The sequence below is a fragment of the Anarrhichthys ocellatus genome, unplaced genomic scaffold, assembly GCF_004355925.1.
Source record: "Anarrhichthys ocellatus isolate YVR2014 unplaced genomic scaffold, GSC_Weel_1.0 scaffold2, whole genome shotgun sequence".
Taxonomy (NCBI): Eukaryota; Metazoa; Chordata; class Actinopteri; order Perciformes; family Anarhichadidae; genus Anarrhichthys; species Anarrhichthys ocellatus.
This window is the reverse complement of record NW_022280032.1, coordinates 1,738,756-1,760,946: the sequence shown is the minus strand read 5'-3', so window position 1 is coordinate 1,760,946 and position 22,191 is coordinate 1,738,756. Positions and strand designations below refer to the sequence as shown.

The 22,191-nt window shown below is 40.7% G+C and overlaps 1 protein-coding gene across 1 annotated transcript in view; it reads right to left on the bottom strand.

The window, feature by feature from the left end:
* LOC116396170 (solute carrier family 23 member 2) overlaps positions 1-18,047 on the bottom strand; it is a 34,853-nt gene extending 16,806 nt beyond the window's left edge. Inside the window, exons 1-6 of the mRNA XM_031870604.1 lie at positions 17,726-18,047; positions 9,174-9,326; positions 6,991-7,148; positions 5,439-5,622; positions 3,824-4,005; positions 105-222 (exon numbers count right to left, since the gene is read on the bottom strand). Of these exons, the coding sequence (XP_031726464.1) occupies positions 105-222; positions 3,824-4,005; positions 5,439-5,622; positions 6,991-7,148; positions 9,174-9,326; positions 17,726-17,794 (864 nt within the window). The 5' untranslated portion in view covers positions 17,795-18,047. The remainder of the gene's footprint in view (positions 1-104; positions 223-3,823; positions 4,006-5,438; positions 5,623-6,990; positions 7,149-9,173; positions 9,327-17,725) is intronic.
* Between the last annotated feature and the right edge of the window lie 4,144 nt (positions 18,048-22,191).

The following is a 22,191-nucleotide window of genomic DNA, read 5'->3' as shown; positions in this document are numbered from 1 at the left end:
GGTTTTATGGGACAAACATGGAGCTGAAACTAAAATTGTATGTTTTTTTTCCATGACAGAAGAGAAGCAGAACGCATGAGACCCGGAGAACTTTGGCAACTCACAGAGAAGAGCTTGAAGAGAGGGTACTGGAAAACCTTCCACTTCTTATCCTTGTACGCGATCATGGGGACGTTGACTTTGCTGAGATACTGAGAGAACAGCAGGATCAGACACACCGTGCTGTAAGAAAAGACAAGACAGGTAAGAATGCCTCACTCGCAGTAGTTTCCCCAAAGGCCCGGCCCCCGCGCACAGCTACTAGTGTAAATCTGCTTTGACATGCTATGCTTCTATACGTCTTAGCAAGGGAAAGCTCACAGCCAGTGAAAACATGCCATGTCAAACAGCGGGTCACCTAAGCATAAAATTAGCATAAAATTAGTGAATCGAACAATGTAGAATACTTATTAACTCAGTTCCCTGCCTTTGAATGGGATCTCATGCTGCCCGTGAAGCACTTCACGCTGTGCATGAAAACACTGCACACTGCATGAAATGCCGTTCTGGACCGATGCCAGTGTCATGGTGCATGTTGTTTCAATGGGAGAGTCTGCAGCATGTGGAGACGTCTACCAGAAACAGTTGCTGGAGGTAAACAAAAAAAAAGCTGTATCTGTCAGCTCGACATAAAGAGCAAAATCGGTCTATGTCTTGAACATATTGAAGGAAAATAAATGTGCTTGGACAAAAAAAATAAAAGATTCTAAGAAACCGTAATGGATCTTGAATGAAAGAGCAGAAAAACGGCAGGATGCCCGAGAGGGGAAAGATGCGGGAGACGGTGATGTGATATCCTAATTTGTGAGAATGTGGAGCTCCTCGACTCCTAAGGTCTCCTGCAGTGTTTTCAGAATAAAAGCCCCACTCTGTATTGTTATTACTGTATGTATACCATGATATCAATAATACATACTATTAGGGCTGCATGTTTATGGTACTTTTTTGATAATCATTATTCTTCATGATCATTCATTGATGTTAGGGGCAAAATATACTTATTGCACTCTCATTTATATAAACAGAGCTTTCGTAGCAAGACTTCTTACCTAAAATGAAGTCAACAGAGCTTTCCCTTTTCACGTTGTGATACAGTCCTGCTAAGTAACACATCTTTGCATTAAATCAAGTGCATTTTGGAATATAGTACAACAGCGAGCGAGTAATATACAGCGTAATACTGCTCTGGACATTCGTCAAACAAAGTTTTTCACAAGCTGCGGCCGTAGGGTTGATCATATTGATCATGTTTTAGAAAAAATGGACTGAGGGCGCTTTCACACCTGAAGGGATCAATTGGTGCGGACAAAAGGAAAAATATTAAACATTGTAGCATTTTAGTTCCGGCCTGGTTCCTGTTCACACTGACTTTTTACAAACAAACACACAAGAGGAAGTCAACGATTGGAGAGTCAGAGCCCACGTGGGGTGACTTTAAAAAGTGCTGCAAACACTTCTGTCAGTGACGTGTTTGCAGCACTTTAATGCTCCAGATGTGTATATTCATGTTCTTTGATTAATACTTGGTAATAAGCATTATCAGTATCATTACACTGCAAATCGGCCACATGTTATGAGTAGTGACTAGAGTAGAGGCTTTGCGGCCCTTTGCACGCTCCCAGATGACGGCTGTGTACGACGGGGTTTATTACCCTGGGATTGTGTTCACATACTTTTTAATGCAGTTAATGAACTGACAAAGTATAGCGGACCGAGGGCTACCTCTTGAAGCGGTCTCGATTCTGTTGTTGGTCCGCACTAGGGTTTTTTTAATTAACAGCTTTCACTCCGGCCCAAATGAAACCGACAAAACGTTCAAGGGTTTGGTTAAAACGGGACAGGTTGTGTTCGTTGTGTGTGTGTGTATGCTGGGAGTGTTGAGAATGTCTGTGTCTCTGCGCCTGTAAGCTGCTGGTTATCCTGCAAAGGGACTGCTGGCTGGGTGGGGGCTAGTGCACTGAGGCTTAGAAGGATGTCTGACTGATTACCACCACCGGGAGGTGGATGTGCTGAACCTTTTAAAACCTTTTAAAACCCGCAAGGATGGCTCTATGTAATGACTTTAGTGGCAGCGTGTGATGGCGGTAAATGAAGACATCTTTCATGGGGTTGGACGGGTCAGGAGCAAAAGTAAATCAAAGGAGCATTAATATGGAACAGTGGGCTGCAGCAGCAGTCGCTGTGGAGGTTTGGTGGATTTAAATTGTGGCCATGACGGCTTTGATAAAGAAACAAAGTGGGTGGAAAACAGACGATGAGTTATCGAGATGAATGAAGATGTTTTGGTGCACAGAAGCACAGAAATTAGATTAGAAGTCTGTTTCCAGTAATGCTGTTAGGTTCCCATGCATTTCTATGTCTCATCTTACTGTACTATATTTGTAAATGCCAGAGATATGTTGCAATTGCAATCGTGTATTGCAATTTTATCATTAATCCTACGTGTAATCTTACATAGAGCCTCAGACACAGATGACAAACTAAAGTGAAAATCTGAGGATTGAGTGTTTCTGAACAGTTTGATATCATAATAATATCACATATCATAATATCACATATCACAATACCAAGATCTCAACCCAATTGAACAAAAGTCTGGGATTTTGGACTTGGACAGGTGACATCATAAGAACACAAAAGGAGGGAATATCTTTTGGCAGAATGGTGTTCATCCAGTCAGTGAGGTTCACAGACAAATTGAAGCTCCTGAGGCTCGTGGTGGAACAACAAGGTAATAAGAACTTTTTGTTGGTTTTTCCTTTCATTTGTATACCTGAGAGTACATTAAAGTACACACACATATACAACTACAACACATATGATCACTATATCAGCTTATCGTACAATATATGGACATAACCTCGACCATTTTGACGTGATGACTTTTTGTGCCATATATGGACATTACCTCAGACGTTTTTACGCCATTGATTTATCCTATGATAAACAAACAAGGCCTAAGTCATTTTACAGTATTGATTTATTGTACAATATATGGACATGACCTCGATCATTTCTACGTGACTTATTGTACGATAAATGGACATTACCTCGGTCATTTCTACGTGACTTATTGTACGATAAATGGACATTACCTCGGCCATTTCTAAGTGACTTATTCTACGATAAATGGACATTACCTCGGTCATTTCTACGTGACTTATTGTACGATAAATGAACATTACCTCGGTCATTTCTAAGTGACTTATTCTACGATAAATGGACATTACCTCGGTCATTTCTACGTGACTTATTGTTCGATAAATGGACATTACCCCAGACGCTTTTATGCCATTGATTTATCCTACGATAAATGGACATGACCTTGATCATTTTTACAATATCGACTTATCATACGATATACGGACATGATCTCGATCATTTGGGCGCTATCAACTTATCGTACTATATATGGAAATGACTTTGATTATTTTTGCTGACCTCGATATTGCCAGTTGTGTTAACATGTTTACATAAGAATGGCACAAACATTTTTGCCAACATGTTGCCAGAATAAACAGTAGGGTTTTCCCAACCATTATTATACTTGGGCATTACGCAGATGTTGCACATGTTCTGTTAACAGAGCCCGAGAGTTTAGGATATTTAATACTGAATATAAAATGGCAATAATATTGTTTGTCGCAATTGTTTCTGATACGATAAATTGCCCAACACAAAAAAGTTATCGACAGGCTCATGTGCTTCATAAATATATCCTCCACTACAAATATATGTTTGTATATTTTGTGCAATGCAGCGGTGTAAAACACCATCCACTCACAGAGCAGCTATTCCCCAGTGACCTCCAGACTTCTTCCCAGCTTCAATGAACAGCGACAGGCCGATGAGGTTGATGGTAGGAGCGATAGCCAGCGGGCCGATGTATTTCAGCACGAGACCCACCAGCCCCGAAAAACCCAGGACGATCTGGAGCAGAGAGGACACCAGGATGGCCCCCTGGATCTGTGGACGAGGCAAGAAGGACACAATTGAGCTAGATGCCGGGTTGTTGGTACTTGACTGTGCAACACATAGCATACCAATGTTGTTCCTGGAGGTATATTTAAACTTATAATAACTTTAAACTAGCTTTAATGCTTTTTGCTACTGTGAATGGAAAACAAAAACAATTTGTGATATGTGATTTTGAGAGTCGTGAAATATTATAGCTCCCAGAAACATCGCCTTGTGAAATTTAGTTTTCTAGTCACAGGCATGTCTTGTGTTCTGTTCGGTGGACATTTTGGAAGACAATAACCGTGATAAAAAATAATAATAAAAGATGACTGCAAGATCTTGCTATGTATCTGCATACTCTAAAACATTTTGATTTCATTTCCTTTTGATTTGGTATTGGATGTAACTGAGCTCTGAATAAAAAGAAAAACATGTATTTATTGACCTTTAAAGGTCTATTTTTTGTTTCACTATGCAGATCTAAGGGTGAAAAGATAAAATGTTAGAGTTATGTGAACTTTATTTCATTATCTGTAAATAAATGTATGTTGTCTGTTTCATAAAGCAGTAGTTGTGTTTCACTTATCGTCCCCTTAGTATTCTATTGGCCTCTAACCCATTCCATTTTAACTTGAAGTTACACATACACACATACACATGCATGTTGACTTTCCCTCAGGGGAACGATTTCTTGTGCAAAACTGTGAACAGAGCTCTGTTACAGCAATTTAATACATATCTAATATCATGGAAATTGAGTATATAAAGTATAATTATGAGAATAATGATTTATTACTGAAGAGACTTTGGAATATTTATTATTATTACTTTTTGATTAAAACTAAACCTAAATTTCTGGAACGATTAAAAAAATGAAGGGTTTTATTTGAATGTACCAAACTTTTTCTTAGAAATTTGGCATTTTCAACACAGTTTTTTGACCCACATGTATATATTTTACCCACATTTCTGTGTTTTTACTAAACATATTAGCATTTGAACACAATTTGAAGGTGTTTGATCCCAAATGTCCAGTTTTTTAAGTTGTGTTATGCCTATTGTATTTTTTTGAGGGGGTTTACAATTTATTTCCCCTTTGGGGTTTTAACCACACATCTCTGGATTTATGTTTCCAGTCCAACCGTTAAGCAACAGGATTAGTGCCTTGCATGCAGGGTTGCTGTGGTTGAAGTGCATAACAAGCCTGCAACGATAACCAATAAGCAGGTTACAGCTATTATTTACCGCCAGCTGCAGTGTATGTGCAAAGAAAAGGTAACTGAGCAATTAAATTTCTTGAATTGAGACTATGATACACAGCCTTCTTCATTCCCTTTAAATGAATTAGCGCTGCTTAGGCGACTGATTGGTCACCTCCAATGTAAGGGCACAGAAGGTGCTGAAAATCCTCCTCTGGCTCAAGTAAGTATTTGACATACCTCACGCATTCGTGACATCCAGACTTCATCGGAATTTCCATCTTGCAGCGGGCTGGTACTGTTCTGCAGCTGCATGGACAGCGTCACAGGTGCTTGTGGGGCTGGACACTGCCACTTGGGGAGAGCGAGAATGGCCAGGGTCGGAGTGATGAAACTGAATGTTCCACCCTGGAGGATCGGTAACCTGCAAGTGAGTAAGGTGACAGGGTTAAAGATCAGAGGTCCCTGGACCACATGATGTCAGGTCTCTGCCGACTAGGATGACCTGGAATTGTTCAAAGCAAGCTTGAAAGGAGAGCTGAGAATGGTAATCATTTTGGCTTTCAGAGTGAGGACTGAGATACTTACAGAGACAAGGACATAGCGCCGCATCGCTCACGGTGTGTTGGTTTGAGAGAGAGAGGTAGAGAAGGTGGAGGCCGGTGATCTCATAATATGAATCTACTCTCATTTGTATCGTTATTTTTCTTTCAGCAATATCGTCAGTAGGGGAATTTCAATATTGACTAACCCTGATGGAAATTATAATTAATAATGCATGAAATAATGTGGATTATTTTCTTTTTCTTGTGTTGCAGCGTATATATTTCTACAAACTTTTGTCTGTATGTCTTTGTGTTTTTATCCTTTTATTCCCTTGTTTAAAAAAGACCTTCATAGCACAGTTAAAAAAAATAAAATTAACTTATCATTTAATGTTTAAAGTGTTTGCTGGGATTCCACGTTTGGCTCTTTAAGCTTTTGCCAAACTGTGCAGGCGGAAAACTCAAACTAAAGCATTTGCAATTCGCTCAGGCTTACTATTACAGCAGTGGGGGCAGGAAGGTGTGTGTGGCGCCCTGTACTGTATTGTACTCTATAGTATGTGTGGGTGACAGCTGCACTGTAAGGCATAGAGATTGATGCATCGGTTTCAGAAGGATTTTCCTCTAACAGCGCCAAACAGCTCCCAGGATTTAGCAAATCTCTATTATGAAAGGAAAGCCACAAAATAAGCCGTGTAAACTTTGGAGAAAGGCTTTGAGGAACTCATCCTGAAGGATAAATCTCACTTCCACTGTTAGTGTCACGTAGAGCCCGACGGTGGACTGACTCACCGCACTTAACACCACATCAACCACCACCGGAGTCTCTGCATTAGCTGAGTTGATCTTCAGGCTGTTGCAAATACAGCTCAGCACTGTTTTGGGTGCACATGAAGGTTCGGAAACCAGCACGGGACCATTGCAAGGAGGCCGTGTATGTCGGGCAAGTGTCATGTAATCTTCAATACATTTTAGGTTTAAATACCTCTTTGTCCTTATCATCAGCAGTGTAAATCATTCAGGTCAAAGGTGTGTAGAAATGGTAATAAACTAGAGTTCCCTCCATCTCTTAACCAGGGCATTCCCTCAATTTGTACCTCCTGTAAATCTTAAAACACGGGGCTTTGAATACGAAGAGGAGGTTCTCACATCTGTATGTGTAAATCTTCTTAAGTGCAAGTCAACATCTCCGTGAGGCCTGGTACCTCCCAGTTCACTGGTTCAGTGAGACAATAAGGGGGATTTACCTGGTACCGACAGCTGTCTGCAGTAGTGTACATAAACCCGACACGAAGAATATGGTGGAGATGAGCTGGCTTTTGGCGACGTTGTTGTCCTTTATGCAGAGGGGCTCGGCCAGGATCAGCGGGACTGCAATGATGCCCCCAAACGCGAGGATGTAATGCTGTGGAGGCAGATGAAAAGGTTTAGATTTGGGGATTTTTTTGTAAAATGTATACATATGAATGTTTTCTTGTGTGCCATCTTGAGGTTTAGTTCAGTTTAGGACAGATTTCCATTCATCGAGGAGAACTTGGATGAATGGAAAAAAGAAATTCAAGGGAGATGTCAATAGGCCTGAGCAGATTTATGGGGCTATTTTCAAACCTACCACTCCCATAAATCAGATGGAGATGCCTATGGTCAGTTCCATGACAGGAAACTGGAAGGAGGCTTCCTTCAGGAAGAAGGCTGCTTAAAAGGCCACAGTTCATCTCCAGTCATCATTGTACTTTATGCCTCCTGGCAAGTAGGGCAGCAACAAAAGTCTTCCACTCCCGTCTGTCCTGGGCGAGTCGCTGGATGGTGCCCCATGAGTGGTTTAGGCTCTGCATCTCCTTCTCCACAGTTCTTCTCCATGTGTTTCTTGGTCGGCCTCTTTTTCATTTCCCTTCTAGTGTCCAATGTAAGGCTGTTCTTGTAATATTACCAGGGTCTTTTCTCAACACATGTCCTATCCATCTCCATCTTCTTCTCATTAGGATGGTCTCCATGCATTCTTGTTGGCATTTGTCATACAGTCCTTCATTTGAAATGGTGTTTGGCCAGAAAATGTGCAGAATTCGCCTTAAACTCTTGGTGTGGAAGGTTGATAGTCTGTTGAGATCTTCTTGTGTCATTCTCCAGCATTCAGAACCGTACAATAATCTCCAGGGAATGTATGTTAATCCCAAATTGACAGAAGCTCCTCTTTACATAGTTTAAACTACAAGGTGACACTTAATGAATTTATCTTTTCCCCGTGTTTCTTACCACAAAACCCCACATTTGTATTATTCTGTGACACACAACAGTCCCTGACAAATACACTATTCACTCCTGTTTGTGTAACGTTTGCTAAAAACTACAGTGCCAAGATATTTCAGAAAATCATTTGTGCTTTTTAAAAAACTATATAGTGTTGACCTGTTTTTTGTTTTTTTTACAGAATTACGTCTTCAGTAGGAACTAATTGATTTGGGGGTTTAGTGCCAGAGACACAGAAGGAAAGTCAGAAGGTGTTGAGTGTTGGTTTGAAGTCTTTGAGACATTTTTTGACAATAACTAGCCTATAGCCTTACACCAGCCATATGTGACGGTCATGCTACAAAGCGACATTCGCTCGTCCACGTCCCACAAGTGGGGCAGGAAGCTTGGTGAAGTAGTGACAACACCATGGGGTAGTTGGTAGGGAGAAGTCAACAGTAAGCGTGGGTGTTAAATGGTGTGGCTGAAGGTTAAAAGTTGGTCAGATGCTGATAAATAACTCAATAAATCAAGAGTCTTGTTAAATAAAAGCAGATGGTGAAAAGAAATCCACTCCAACATCTTGTCTTTGTCCAAAAAAGGACCTGCCTCTCCAAACGAGGAATGAGCCCCGTTAATCAAATGAGATTCCAAGTTTGATGGAATGCCACAGGCGAAGCTCCCTGGCTGTTGTTTTTACAGCAATTAGGAAGGTATCACAGTAACTTGACAATAAAATACTGTTGTTTAACACATGGAACCATTTACTGAAAGGTAGCGGAATAATTTATTTCCTAAAGGTATTTCAAATAGTTGCTTTCAGCTCAATAAATCGTACGTATTCACTAGGGCTGACCGATTATTTGACTAATGGACTAAGAGGCGGCAGCCCTAATATTCACTACCCTATACTTGCTTGCATTTCTCTACAATCAATATTGTTATTTGATCATTAGAAAAAATTAGCTAATCTCACAAATCAAGATACAAATTTTCACCCCAATGCATAATATTTAAACATCCACTAATCACTACTATACTATTACTATTAATACTATACTAATTAATTACTATACTAATATTATTGGTAATGAATGAAATAACTTCATGTAGTGTTAAAAGTTTATGTTCATGTTCAGTTTATAGAGGACTTCTACAACGCACACTATCACACTGGACCGAACAAGGCATGAGATGAAGTTACCTGGAAGCCGAGCAGAATGCAGAGGTACCACGGCGGCCGGTCATTGATGGAGTAGACCAAGTCTGAACCTTTGTCCACGGTCTCCTCCAGGGCCTCCGTGTGCGGCTCTCCGATGTCCATGGTCAGCTGTGGCGGTTCATCACCGTCTTTGTCCTTGGAGAGAAAGAATTCAGCAACGTTCATCTATCCAAGCAACATCAAATAAAAAACTATATTTTCATTACAGTCATTTAGCAGATGCTTTTATCCAAAGCAACTTACAATTCAGATTATATCACATTTCTACACCGTAGGCACAGCTACAGGAGCAATTTTGGGGTTAAGTGTCTTGCTCAAGGACATATCGACGTGCGACTAGCAGAGCCGGAGCTGGGGATCGAACCGCCGACCCTCTGATTGAACGACGGCCCTGCTATCCACTTAGCCACAGTCTCACCCCTCTTTTCCTCTTTAACTCCCAGGCCCACATTTTTCTGACAACACAAGCATACCTTTGAACCAATCCCTCTGTTGCTGTGAGCATACTTCACCAGAGACTCTCACAGAGCACACCTTTTTTTCTTTGCATTTGAAACTGAGGGCAGTTCATGGAAATCCTTCCATCTTTTATGGGGAGCTGTGTGTTTAGTTCAGCTCAGCTGACAGACACCAATATTGATCGTACCCAACGGAGTTAGTGTAAGCAATGACGTGCGGATTGGAACATCCATCCGTATGCTGGTGGAAGGTGAGGTGAACTACATACCTTCTCCCAAATCCTATCAAGATGGGGGTGATGAAGCTGTAGAAAGTTGAATTACAGCCAACTTCTTGTTTATATAAGAGAAACTTTAATGCGTTTCTTGAAAGCGAGTGGAAGGAAATGTCATAGTGCAACATAAATCAGGATCAACTTCAGGGATCAATAGCATCCTTCTTAAGGTGCTAATCGTAATTCACTAGGGCCGTCCTCGCCCAAAGAACTTTTTCTCGACAAAGAAAAACAAAAGCCAGAGATGTGCTCATAAGTTTCTCAGAAATGAGTCATTCAGCATGAAAAAGCATAAATAAAGCATAAAAAAACGACTAAACAACTTAAGAAATATTAGTCGACGAAGACCAAAATTACTGATTATTTGACTAATGGACTAAGAGGCGGCAGCCCTAATATTCACTACCCTATACTTGCTTGCATTTCTCTACAATCAATAAGGTGCTGAATGAAGATGTGAGGATTTGACGAAGAGGCAACGAGTGTGGTCCTTCTTACTAAGAGCGGTCGACTTCATTTATGAGCTATTTATGAGCTAAATATAAAAACGTGGTGAAAAAAAATACAAAAACATGAAACAAACAAACAGAAAACATGGATTAAAGCTGAATATTTTGTTAAATAAAAACATATTGTGATCTTTTTTTCAACATATTTTTGGACTGAGGCCTGAGACAATTACAAAGACGAGTACTGCTTGTATTTTTAATTATAAATATACAGAACAAGCTAATGTCATGCATTTATAAGGGCAAGGTAAAATAAAGAAACAACGTCCATGCGGTCACTTCTCATGTCAACACACAAAGCAGATGAAAGATTTTTTTTTTCTTCCCCGCAGTGACAGCGGAGGCCACTAACAAACGCTGCAGCCTAAACAGGCAATTAAGAACTATGAACAACCCATTTACAAGAATTGAACAAACTTAAACCTGCTGTAGCCGTGCCTGAAGTCAAACCTTCCACTTAAATGGGTACTCGCTTGTTAGTAGGAGTAGAACTATAAGTAAGGGGAAAAAAAGTCCACTAGCCGCTAGGCTAATTCATGCAGTGTAAAATGCCATCGATGACGGGTGAATCATAATCCAATCATGAGGCCAGTGAATATTCACACCTCTACTAATTGATTTTACCACCATTGTTCATAAAAACTAAATTATTGATGGAAAATATTTGGTGAAGCAACTCACTGAACCCTGTATGCATGTGTGTTTGCTGTCTGTATTGCTGTCTGCATCTCCAGGAATAGCAATGGTTATCAACTTCTTCCCAAAATCAACTAAAAATACAAGCTATGAATTTCCTAAACCTTACGCAGCAGCTACCAATAGTATGAAAAGTCAACCTTTATCGAAGGGATGAGTGTGTGTAAGCCACTCAGTTGTGTTCAGGTTTAACAAGCAGGGAAAATTCACTGGCTTCTGGATCTCTGTGCCCTTATCTAGGATGACAACAGCTGCTTCTGTTCCCATTTAAGTGACAAATGTGTGGTGATAATCTGAAGTATTTTATGTCAAAGTGTCGACTAAATAACTTATGTGGCATATTGATTTACCTCAATATCCTCTTTCATATACCAAAGAACCTTGAAACCATATATTTCATCAACTACTTCTTCTACCTGAAAGGATCTGCTTGATGTGACAGAAACAGTACTGTCCATTAAGTTGTCAAAATAAGAGCCATGGCACTACTCAATTCATATAGACTTTGTTTTGGAAAACAAAAGGACTTTCCCACATAAAAATTCGAGTCTTGTTGAAAAGCCAGATGTCGCAGGCTTTTTACCAGGCCCTTAACACAACCTTTAATTGAGGGACCAAACTCATCAAATGAGTCTCTGTACTCCACATCTAAATGTAACGAAATCCACATGCGACTCGTGCTTACAGATCCAGCCAATGCAAAATGATAGCTTGAAACGGACACACGTAGATCTCCGCCAGGTGTGTCTGCAACGACCACTGCTGTAACGATGGATTGAATGAATGCAAACCATGATGGCCCACCGTCTAGAGACTGCAAGCCTGTCAGACGCTCTCATTTTAATCCATGTGGCTGTCCGCACCTCTGTGCAGCTAAACTGCAGTTCACCGTGTAGCGCTTCATGTTGACTGTTAACACTTCTCCTGAATAGAAACTGTCCGTCCTGCTGTGTGTTTGGTTCTGTTAGCCTTTGGCTCTGTTAGATGTATTAGCCCTGTTAGCGCTGTCTCTCACTTTCTCGCTACCCTATGAAAAGCGGCTGAGTGGCTCTCGTTCTTTGGTTTCAAGTCTTCTTCAATACAGCTTGATGTTCATTTAGTAAATTATGGTCCATTTAGGGTCAAATAGACCATAAAGCAGGGTATGCTTTGGGGCGGGCTTAGTGTGATTGACAGGTTGCTGTTGCTACTAGAGACATATACGGCGTTTCCACGTCACTCCTCCGCATTCCAAATATGGTAACTTCTGTTCTTCGGTTGCGAGAAAAACAACATGGCAACGACTGTAATCCAAGATGGATTATGGTAATCCAAGATGGTGAAATCGCCGAACTCAAGTCTTCAAAACATCAGTCCACAAACCAATGGGTGACGTCACGATGACGTCCACCTCTTATATACAGACTATGGTCCAAACTGAAGCAGTAGTCAATGACTTGTTGCCCCTACCGGCAGGTTCAGAGGAGAGAGGAGTCAGCAGTCAATGATGCAATATAACAGTAAATAAAATATGTCTTCAAAAAGTGTGCATCACTGCAACCACGAGAGGTCCTCCAGCATGCAGTCATTAGTGAGCACCAGAACTGGAAGAAGCTTCTCTCTTTTATGTGGGTCAGAGTCCCTCTCGCCAAACTCAATTTGAATCCTGGATGAAACGACAAAGCGCCTGATTGGTTATGTTCCTGTCCTGTGTACTGTACATCCTTATTTGGCCCCTGAGCCAAGTTTACATGTTACCACCAAATCTGTTACATAACTTTAAAAATGGCTTTTAAAACTAAGCACTAGTAATATTATGTTTGTCAGTTCAAAGAGCACTAGAGTTTAACACCAACGCTGCATTCACATGATGAGAAATTTGCTCCTCTCTCAAGACGAGGTAAGACGTGAGTCACCAAAAAGATTTTTGTTCCGTAAACTTTTCTAAACTTTTCCTAAATCTGGTAGCCCCGTTTGACCACTTACATGTTGCCATGCATTACCTTTCCTGGTGAGATCGTGTTACCATTTTTTAATGTTGTGTTGTATAAAGTTCGGGAAACAATCTACATCCCCTGTAACGTTATGTCAGTGGTTCCTTCGGTGGCAACTTAATTTGTTAGCCACACCAAGGGAAGAGCTTCCAACGACCCAGCAGTTTACCACTACCAATGTGTGGGAGGCTTAAGCCTAAACAGCCTTCTTAAACTACTTTAAAAAAAGACTTCACCGGTCAAAGATGTTGTTCATCTCAACACCAGAACCTACGGTCTTACATTGGTCAACCTGTCACTATAATAGGATGTTTAATGTATTTCTTATGTTCATCCTTCTCACTGGATGCAGCAATTATTACACTTAAGAGCTGCCACACAAGATAATATCCAGCCTAGTGAATGTAAGCATGTAACACACCCGGGTCCCACAACCAGAAACAAAGCCCCATGCTGAAGCCGTCGAGTCCTTCTGTGTCTCAGAGGTTAAATCTGACATTCAATAGGCACTAAACTCCTTGTTCTAGACATCCCATCCACTGCATCCGTCCCCCCTGAGAGTCACATGACAGATGTGCACCCATCTGCACTGCTTTTCTTCTCCGTCTTTGATTTACTCGCAGAGTTCTCAGCAGGTGGTGTATGTCGTCGGTTGCTCCAGTACATGGCGAGGTGCTTCCATCTAGTGGTAACTACTCGCACTAAAGTACATATCACTCTGCATTTATTTGTGCATTGTGTTTTACGAGTTACGTAACTTGACATTTGTTTGTGAAATACAGTTTTAACACCAAAGTAAATTAAAAAAAAACTAACTAATTACTTTGAGGAACGAACAGTTTCAAGTATATTTTAGATTTTTTTTTTTAGATAGTCTAGCTGGAGGTCTGATTGTTTCAATATACTTCAAGTGAATTATACTGTAGGCGGCTAAGGTGGATGGTCAGTGTAAAAAGTGGAGGACTTTCCGGGGACCGAGGATCACGTCCTGAGTCCTGTCTGTGTTTAGGTGTCGACAAACAAAAGCACAACAGAGAACACCTTTGCTTCAGGTCACACTTAACTTTTTCAGTATTAAACCAAGACCACAATCTTTCCCTAACCTTAACCTAAGTGCTGTGACTGACTAAACATAACTACAAAACATTAACAATGCTACAAGCATCTTGTGACATGGCAGACACATTCATAAACAATGACTTTATTACATTGGTAATCAGCTCATTTTTCTATTTGCAAAGAAGTCACCACAGCACAACACCAATCTCAACACTATTTTCTTCTAAAATGAAGCCAAATCAATCCAAAAAAGTACTCAGTAGATACATATGGAGTTAAAAGTGGCAGCAGAGTGATTATTCAGGGCACAGCGTCATGTGCTGAGATGTGTGCCCTCCACAGCTGTGACGATATGGATGGATAAATTGAGCGTGGGAGGACCAATCGGTTTGCTGGCTGCATGGATGATCTTCAAGAGCCTCTTCGAGTCAGTGAAGTATACAGAAGGATACTAAAGACCCGGTTCAATGGCGCTGTGATGCAGCAGGAAGCAGGAAGTGTTTTAGTTTCCGGATCACTGATCGTCTCTGTTGGCAGCATCTGTGAATTTGTATACTGATTCAAACTGGGATTGCTGTTTAATCTAATGATGAGATATTTGAAAGCCTTAAACCACCTCAACCCTCTTCATACAGTGTTTTTATGTGTGTTATGTTTTATGGACCATGAAGCGTTAGAATGTAATGATTATGCAAAGCAACACAGCAATGTCATACGTATATTTGAAATAGAGATAAAAGGAAAAAGGGGAAACTATACTTAGTTACTTCCTATGTTTTCACCTTTTAATCTGGAGGCCAAAGTAGTTGGGTTATTCCACCTCTAGGCCGTTATCTCATTTTTTTTAATTTAAAGTTTAAACCGGTTATAATACAGTTTCAATTTCATATTGATAATATTGATTATGACCTCCATAAGTAGCGGGTCAGATTCTATGCAAAATCAGACAAAATCATGCAGGTCCACCACAAACTCCTTCAGCTCAGTCTCCAGCAGGGCCTCACCCGGAAGTGGAGAGCTCCTACTTCCAGCCAGGAGCGGAGCTTCGCCTCGCTGCTCCGCTGGTCCCCGCTGGGGGCCAACACCGACACCATACTGCTGGAGACCCAGGATGTATTGCTGGGCCCACTGACGGGAAGGGAGGCACGGTAGAACCAGAACCAGGACTGTGCAAGGCAGACAGTCAGACCCTGCTGCAGTATAACGAGAGGTTTTCTGAAGGTCCTCGTAGTATTATTTACTACTTATTTACTACTGGTTTATACTAGTTGATTATTGGTTAATGTGATTGGTTCCTAGTAGCCTGTAACTGAAGTGTTTTTTCTTGAGGCAGGAGGAGCACTTTGTCCGGAACAACAACCAAGTTCACACCCAAACAGCATCTAACCTGCCATCGAGGTCAAGCCTACTCAGGCGCTGATGAAGCCGATAGCAGCTACGTGTATCTTACCTGTAAAAACAAGCCACCAAACTTCCACATGAACTGTGATGTAGACACCTACAGTACAAGAAATGCTATTCATTAGCCAAATCTACATTTAAAACTGTGAATTTTAAATGTTGGCAAAATTCTCTACATCTTTACAAACTTAAACTGAAGTCTTAAGACCTGTCTGAGGAGGATCAGCAATCTGAGCGGTTCTGTCCGCGTCCCGGTCTCTGTGAGACGGCCAGTCTAAGGTGACTGAGTTTGTGTTGTATTGATTTCCACACTTTCATACAACCATGCATGCAACAAATAGGTGTACAGTTCTTGCCATATTCAGTCACACCAACTACTTTCCATTGTAAGACACATTCCCTTACCTTGCTGTAAATACTGCTACATATTCTCCATTAGTTTCAGTTTGTGGGGGGCAACATACTTGTGTTAGCACAATGGCTTTGCTGTTTGGTTCCCCCCCCATGAATGCATTCCTTTCTATCAATGAATCTATTTGGCAACAACATTGTATGAGACTATAAGTGCTACTTCTAGCACGGTTTCTCACAAACATGTAAAATGTTCTCAATTGTGTCAATTATTTGCAGTCATTCACAATGAGTAAAAGACCAAGGGTCAGAGTTACTGTCCTATGACAGTGTCCACCAAAAAGAGATGTGAGCCCTGCAGAGCCTTTTGGGTTTTGCTTTACCTGAAGCCAGCCATTGTTTTTGGAGTTTAACCTCCATCCTACGTTGATACCTGAAACCGTAAATTAGCTTCCACTGGACTGCACTGACAAACAAAAGCTCACTTGTAAAAACAGCAAGAAGAATGCCAAGAACACATTGCTTTCCCATTCCATTGCTTTGCACTGGTGAGTCCGAAACGTAGTCCGGGTAGAAAAGACATTCTGTACCAGGTTGCTGCATTTGCTGAAATTGTTTGATCTCAACATGCATCCTCATCTGCTTCCATGTTATCATAGTTATCTGCTATTATGAGCCTTAAGAAGTGACTGTTGGGATTTCTCACATGCTATATGCGATTGATGTTTTTAGCTCGAAAACACTGGGAAAAATCTTAAAAAGGCACCATGTAACGTGTCATCTACAGAGTGAAGTGACTCCATTACCTTATCACCTTTTTGTTTTGTGCTGTACATTTCTGTAAGTCAGTGTACTTTTGTCCCATATAGCCCAAATAGCCTAAAAACATCCGGGCAACTTCAAGAAGTAGACTTAGTTTCAAATGAATCTTAAGTGTAAATGTAAAGAAGGAAGGAAAAGCAGGGCCCAAAGTTCTAAAGGGGTTATTGTGAAATATTATTACAAACTCAAAGCCTAGATATGAATTATAGAAACTTAATCTGGACGTCACAGTCGGCAAGCTCGATCGATTTATTAAATGTATAAATCCTAGATCAACATCTTTGACTTCATTGTATGGTAGAAGTCTCATGTTGGGCCTTTGTATGGGACTGTCAGGTGGTACACAATACAAGGATAATAATAATAAATGACGCCTCCGTTCCTTTGCCGTCATTATTTTACAGATGTTGACAGACTGACGTGTTCGCCCATCTGCAGACGAAGCTACGCTGTTTGTTTGGTGTTCCCATTTTTACAAATTCTTCAGTTCATTTGGGATTTCGGGAGGAAAACAAGGGGAAGCATCAACCCTGGGCTCAGCTGTGTACACTTGCGCGCCCCATGAAGCCTGACCTTTTCACCGTACTCTCACACAAACCACACATCCCCGCTGCAACATCCTTTATCCAGTTTCTGTTTCGTGGTTAGCGTTTCATAAAAGAACATTTCTAGGTCAAGACCGATATTTGCCACATACTTTAAAACCACGCAATCGATTCCTCTGAAATATCTCGTCTTTCGTGAAACACATTCACACTTTGGTCGTTTCACATTCCACAGTGGCTTGCATTTAGCTCTTACTGCTGTCATGTAAGTAAGTAAATACCAAGACTATAGTAATAAAAAAACAGCTTTCATATCATATATAATGATAATAAAGATATTTGCCTGACTGATCTATCTTAAAACCTCAACAAGTGTTTGACACTTTGATTTTGTGGGTGTCACAAAGCCCAACTGAGGAGAGAATAAAGATGACACGTCACTTACCCCAAATGCAGGATTGACCGTCCCCTGCTCCTTGAGTCCCAGCTCGATTTTCTCCTCTGTCAGACGCATTCTGATAAAATGAAGCAAAGTGGTGTATAGTTGCTTCTGGGCCCAAGTTGCCTCTGCACAGATCAACAAACACACACGGTGGGAGTAAAACCCTGACTGACCGCGGACCACAACGTGAACGACCGCCTCACGTCGCCAGGGAAACAGAGTATCACGGTCAGAAAGTGAGAGGCTCACTTATTTTGTAATCTCCTCTCCGGCTCGGAAACATTTCTGCTCTGCCGCTAAGCCACTGTGGGCTGTAGTTCCTCTGAACACGGTCATGTGCCTACTGTCGTGTGACGATGGATCCTGTGAGTGGAGACCAGCACATTTTGTCACATGAATCTTTCATTTGTCACACTCATTAAGAAGGTCGTCTCCTCTCAAAAGTTTGGTGTGAAGACATTTTGGTGGATGTGTAGGGTTTCACTGCCTCTATCTTCTGTGTTTCATTTGATTATTAGGATACAGTAGTTCACCTCTGCTAATATGGACATCTTCATGTGTAACGTTACAATACTTGACGTTTAGGTAGGATGACATCGTCATTAGTGTCAGTTCATATCTCTAACAGATCATTGTGTTCCGCTCCACAACGTAAGACTGCAGTGATGCTGTGTTTAATATATTCCCCTCCAGCCTACATTTGATATTGTGTACCTTTGTTACAACTTGTGGAATGCATATTAAAACTTAAAACAACACTTACGACACATTTATAACTGCAGACAAAATGGCTTATTAAAGGTGACAAACTTCTGAGACACCACAGATATTATAAATTATAAGTTATTAGTGCTTATAATTAAGTAAATGTAGGTAAATCATTTTTTTATCATTAATAAAGTTTAATGACAGTTTATAAACCCATTATAAAGGTGATATAAAGTCACGGATTGTGATATCCATGGCTTAAAAAGTGCATCCTACATCCTAAACTCATGTACAGATATGTGTACCATATCTTTACATGGGGCGGCTGTGGCTCAGGAGATGGAGCGGGTCGTCCTCCAAACAGAAGATTGACGGTTCAATCCCCGCCTCCTCCAGTCCGCGTCGATGTGTCCTTGGGCAAGACAATTAACCCCAAACTGCGTGTGTGGTGGGAATGAATGATTAGTTAGAGTCCTGATGGACAGGTGGCACCTTGCATGGTAGCCTCTGTCATCAGTGTATGAATGGGTGTGAATGGGTGAATGATGACACGTAGTGTAAAAGTGCTTTAAGTGTCGCTATACAAGTACAAGTCCATTTATCATAGCCAATAGCTGTTTGTATTAATATTCAGAATGTTAAATACAGTTCCTTCCGAACCCTTAATTCAATCTTTGAAATTGGTCCACCATTGAAACCTCATCTGACCCGATTGTTATTATTATTTCCACACATCCTGAGGATTTGGACACGCTCTGGGTACAGTATGTGAGAAAAAAACACTATGCACTGTACACACACACTATGAATACTATGTTTAACATCACTGTCCTGCATGCCAAATGGCTACCCGTTTGTTTGCTAAAGGAAGGACAAATCAATCCGGTCCTTCGTCATGCCACATTTAGACTTGTCACGAGAGTCATTGAGAAAAGGTTCTGCTGCGCTCGGAGCAGCTGAGGATTCTTACAAACTTTACCCAGACCAGATTGAACCACGAGTAACGCAAGTAAGCAAGTTACAATATTAGCAAACCTCCTCATAATTTACTTTCCTTTGAGAAACTGAGCCTGACATTCTGACTGGAGGACATTTTATTACCTATCATTGCCTTCATGGGAATTTATTACGGTCGCCAAATAAGTTTCCAGAATTTCTTCCATAGTCTTTTATTTAACATTTGTCTGAATTTTTGTACTGTTCTAATAATTGTAGCCTACTTTTAACATTGAGTCTAATATGAAAGGCTACCGTTGCTGAGGGGACATTAAAATAATGAGATAGCCTGTTAAATCTACTTGTCATGCATTTATTTGGTATCATTTGTACATCTCTTGTATATATTTCTTGAAATGGTTGGTTTACCTACTCAAGATAATATGAAGTGGTGCGTAAATGTCAGTAGAAATGGTAGGGATGTCATTTACACAGATTTGCTCTTCTCATGATTTATAGGATAGGGTCTTTTCTGAATTGGGTCGTGATAGTCATTCATAAAACACTGTTTTAGCTGTTGATTTTCCCCAACATGTCTAACATAATAGTTAAAATATTTCAGGTCAACCATGTTCACAGAAAAAGTCACAGGTGTTGAAAGTAGTTTAGTTGTTAAATTTGCATTTAGACTCTTTTACAGCTGATGTCATCAAAAACACGGAAGTGGAGTTTTTCCCGAGTCATCCAGACGAGTTAGCAAGCTTCATAATAATATATTCCATATATTCCAACAGCGGACTCGAGTACGAATGAATTCCGACAGCATCACGACCAGTCGAGAGTCACCAGTTAATAAACACTCCCGCTGGAGTGATGAAACGATGGAAAACGCTCTTGTTTGTAGAGCTTATTTTAAAACTCAAACTCAAAAGTCTGAGTCTTTGTCTGAGTATTTGCTGTTCTGTACATGAGGATGAACGTAGTCGTGAGCATCTAGTGACTCGCATACTCGTAATTTCTCACCAGTGCAACGTTAGACACTAGTTTGTCCAAATACGTGTATATATATATATATATATATATATACAAATTCTTAATTTACTTTACAGCACCGTGCATTGTCTTAAATGCTGTGCTAGCGCTGATGAGGGCAAAATGGTTATATTTTGAAATGTATTATTACCCGTTTGCTATGTTTTTATTATAGGCCACAGTAAGTATAGGAATGTCTACGTATGAACTTAGAAAGGTAATATATCAGACAATACAAAATATATGCAAAATGTTTATACCACTCTTGTCCCTCCATCATTTTGAAGTTCTAAGAAGATTTTAGACAAAAGTTAGACCGTTTGTCTTACGCAGAGCCAAGACAAGTCTGTGCTTGAAGAAGAAACCGTGCAGCTTTTGGGATTGAAGAGACCCTGAATGAAGAAACTATACAACTGTGTTTGGCTCGGTGCACCACTGAGACTTGTGTGTATCGTGTGTCAGGGCACCATGTAGAGCTGGAACTGTTGTCAAAGGAGATACAACAATTTATGATTGTTCGCTTTTGAAATGCTGCCTCACTGTGAGCCTGAATCTCTGAGCCAACTTGCCGAAAGTCAAAGCCTTCCGATGTTCGGCCCTGAAGAGTCACCCTTTGATTTTCTTATTCATCACTTTCTTCTTGTAGCTACCTACATCAGCACCACAAAGAGGCCCCTTTGCAACTGTAAATAGTATTTCACAGTACGTTGTTTCTGCTTACATGCGGCATTGTCATTTTGTGTGTTTTTAAAAGACACTGTAAATATCAGCAGTCACGGACTCTGTGAGAATTCAAACTGCTTTTGTGTTTTGTAAATGGGTTTTACACATCTCCGTGCTCAGGATAGTTTACCTCCCTTGATGACTGGTTCCCTCTGGCCTTTAAAGTGCAGCTAAGAGACTTTTTTTCCCCAATAAGTTGCTACTGAGAGTCTATACAGCAAGTGTCTGAAGGGATTTGACATGGAACTCCTTGCACTGAAAAGATTCTTTGTACCTTCAGCCTCTCACAGTTCACAACAATGTTGCGGAGAGTCTTCCACGTGATGAAACCAAAGAGGTGGGAATACTTCCAACCTGACAAAGTAAACCTTGGTTTTGTTTTGTAGCTGTGTTAACTGAAAGCACGGTGCCAGATACTCTACATACAGTATATTCAAAATAAAAGATCTTTCTGATACTTCACACATTTAAAACAAAAAGCATTTAGAGGAGCTGGTACCACAACTGTTAGTGAAGAGTAGCAGCATACTGTGTTACCAACCACTTCAAACAATAGGACAGATATGGTAGACGGTGACTAATAAAACATATGAGTAGATGTCCGTCCAAAATAATTGATCAGAGCTTCGTGTCCGGGCTCTGATGAACCATGGACCCTTGCGATGGTGTGACGCTCTGAGTAAGAGCAGCAGCTGTTGACCCGTGTGCAAGCAACTGATCAGCATGAGTGTTCCTGTCCTTCGCTGAGAGACATCACCTATACCGACATAGTGGGAAGTAACGTGATGTTCCGATAGCGGAGCTAAGTCATAAGAAGAAGGTCAGGGTGAACGATGTGTGTACAAAGCAGAGGTTGTACCAAGTCATTGTCTTGCAAGTTCTGAGTCAATTCCAAAGTCAAGATTGTCAAGTCTCAAGTCCGAAACTTTGAGTTTTAACAAGTCACAACTCCCTCTTCACCAAATGAAATGCCATTTTAACAACAGAGTAATTGGCGCCACTTGGAACTCAGTAATGTAAAGTTAGTTCTTCATGGTTTTCTCCTGCAACTTGATTAGATGCTGCCGGAT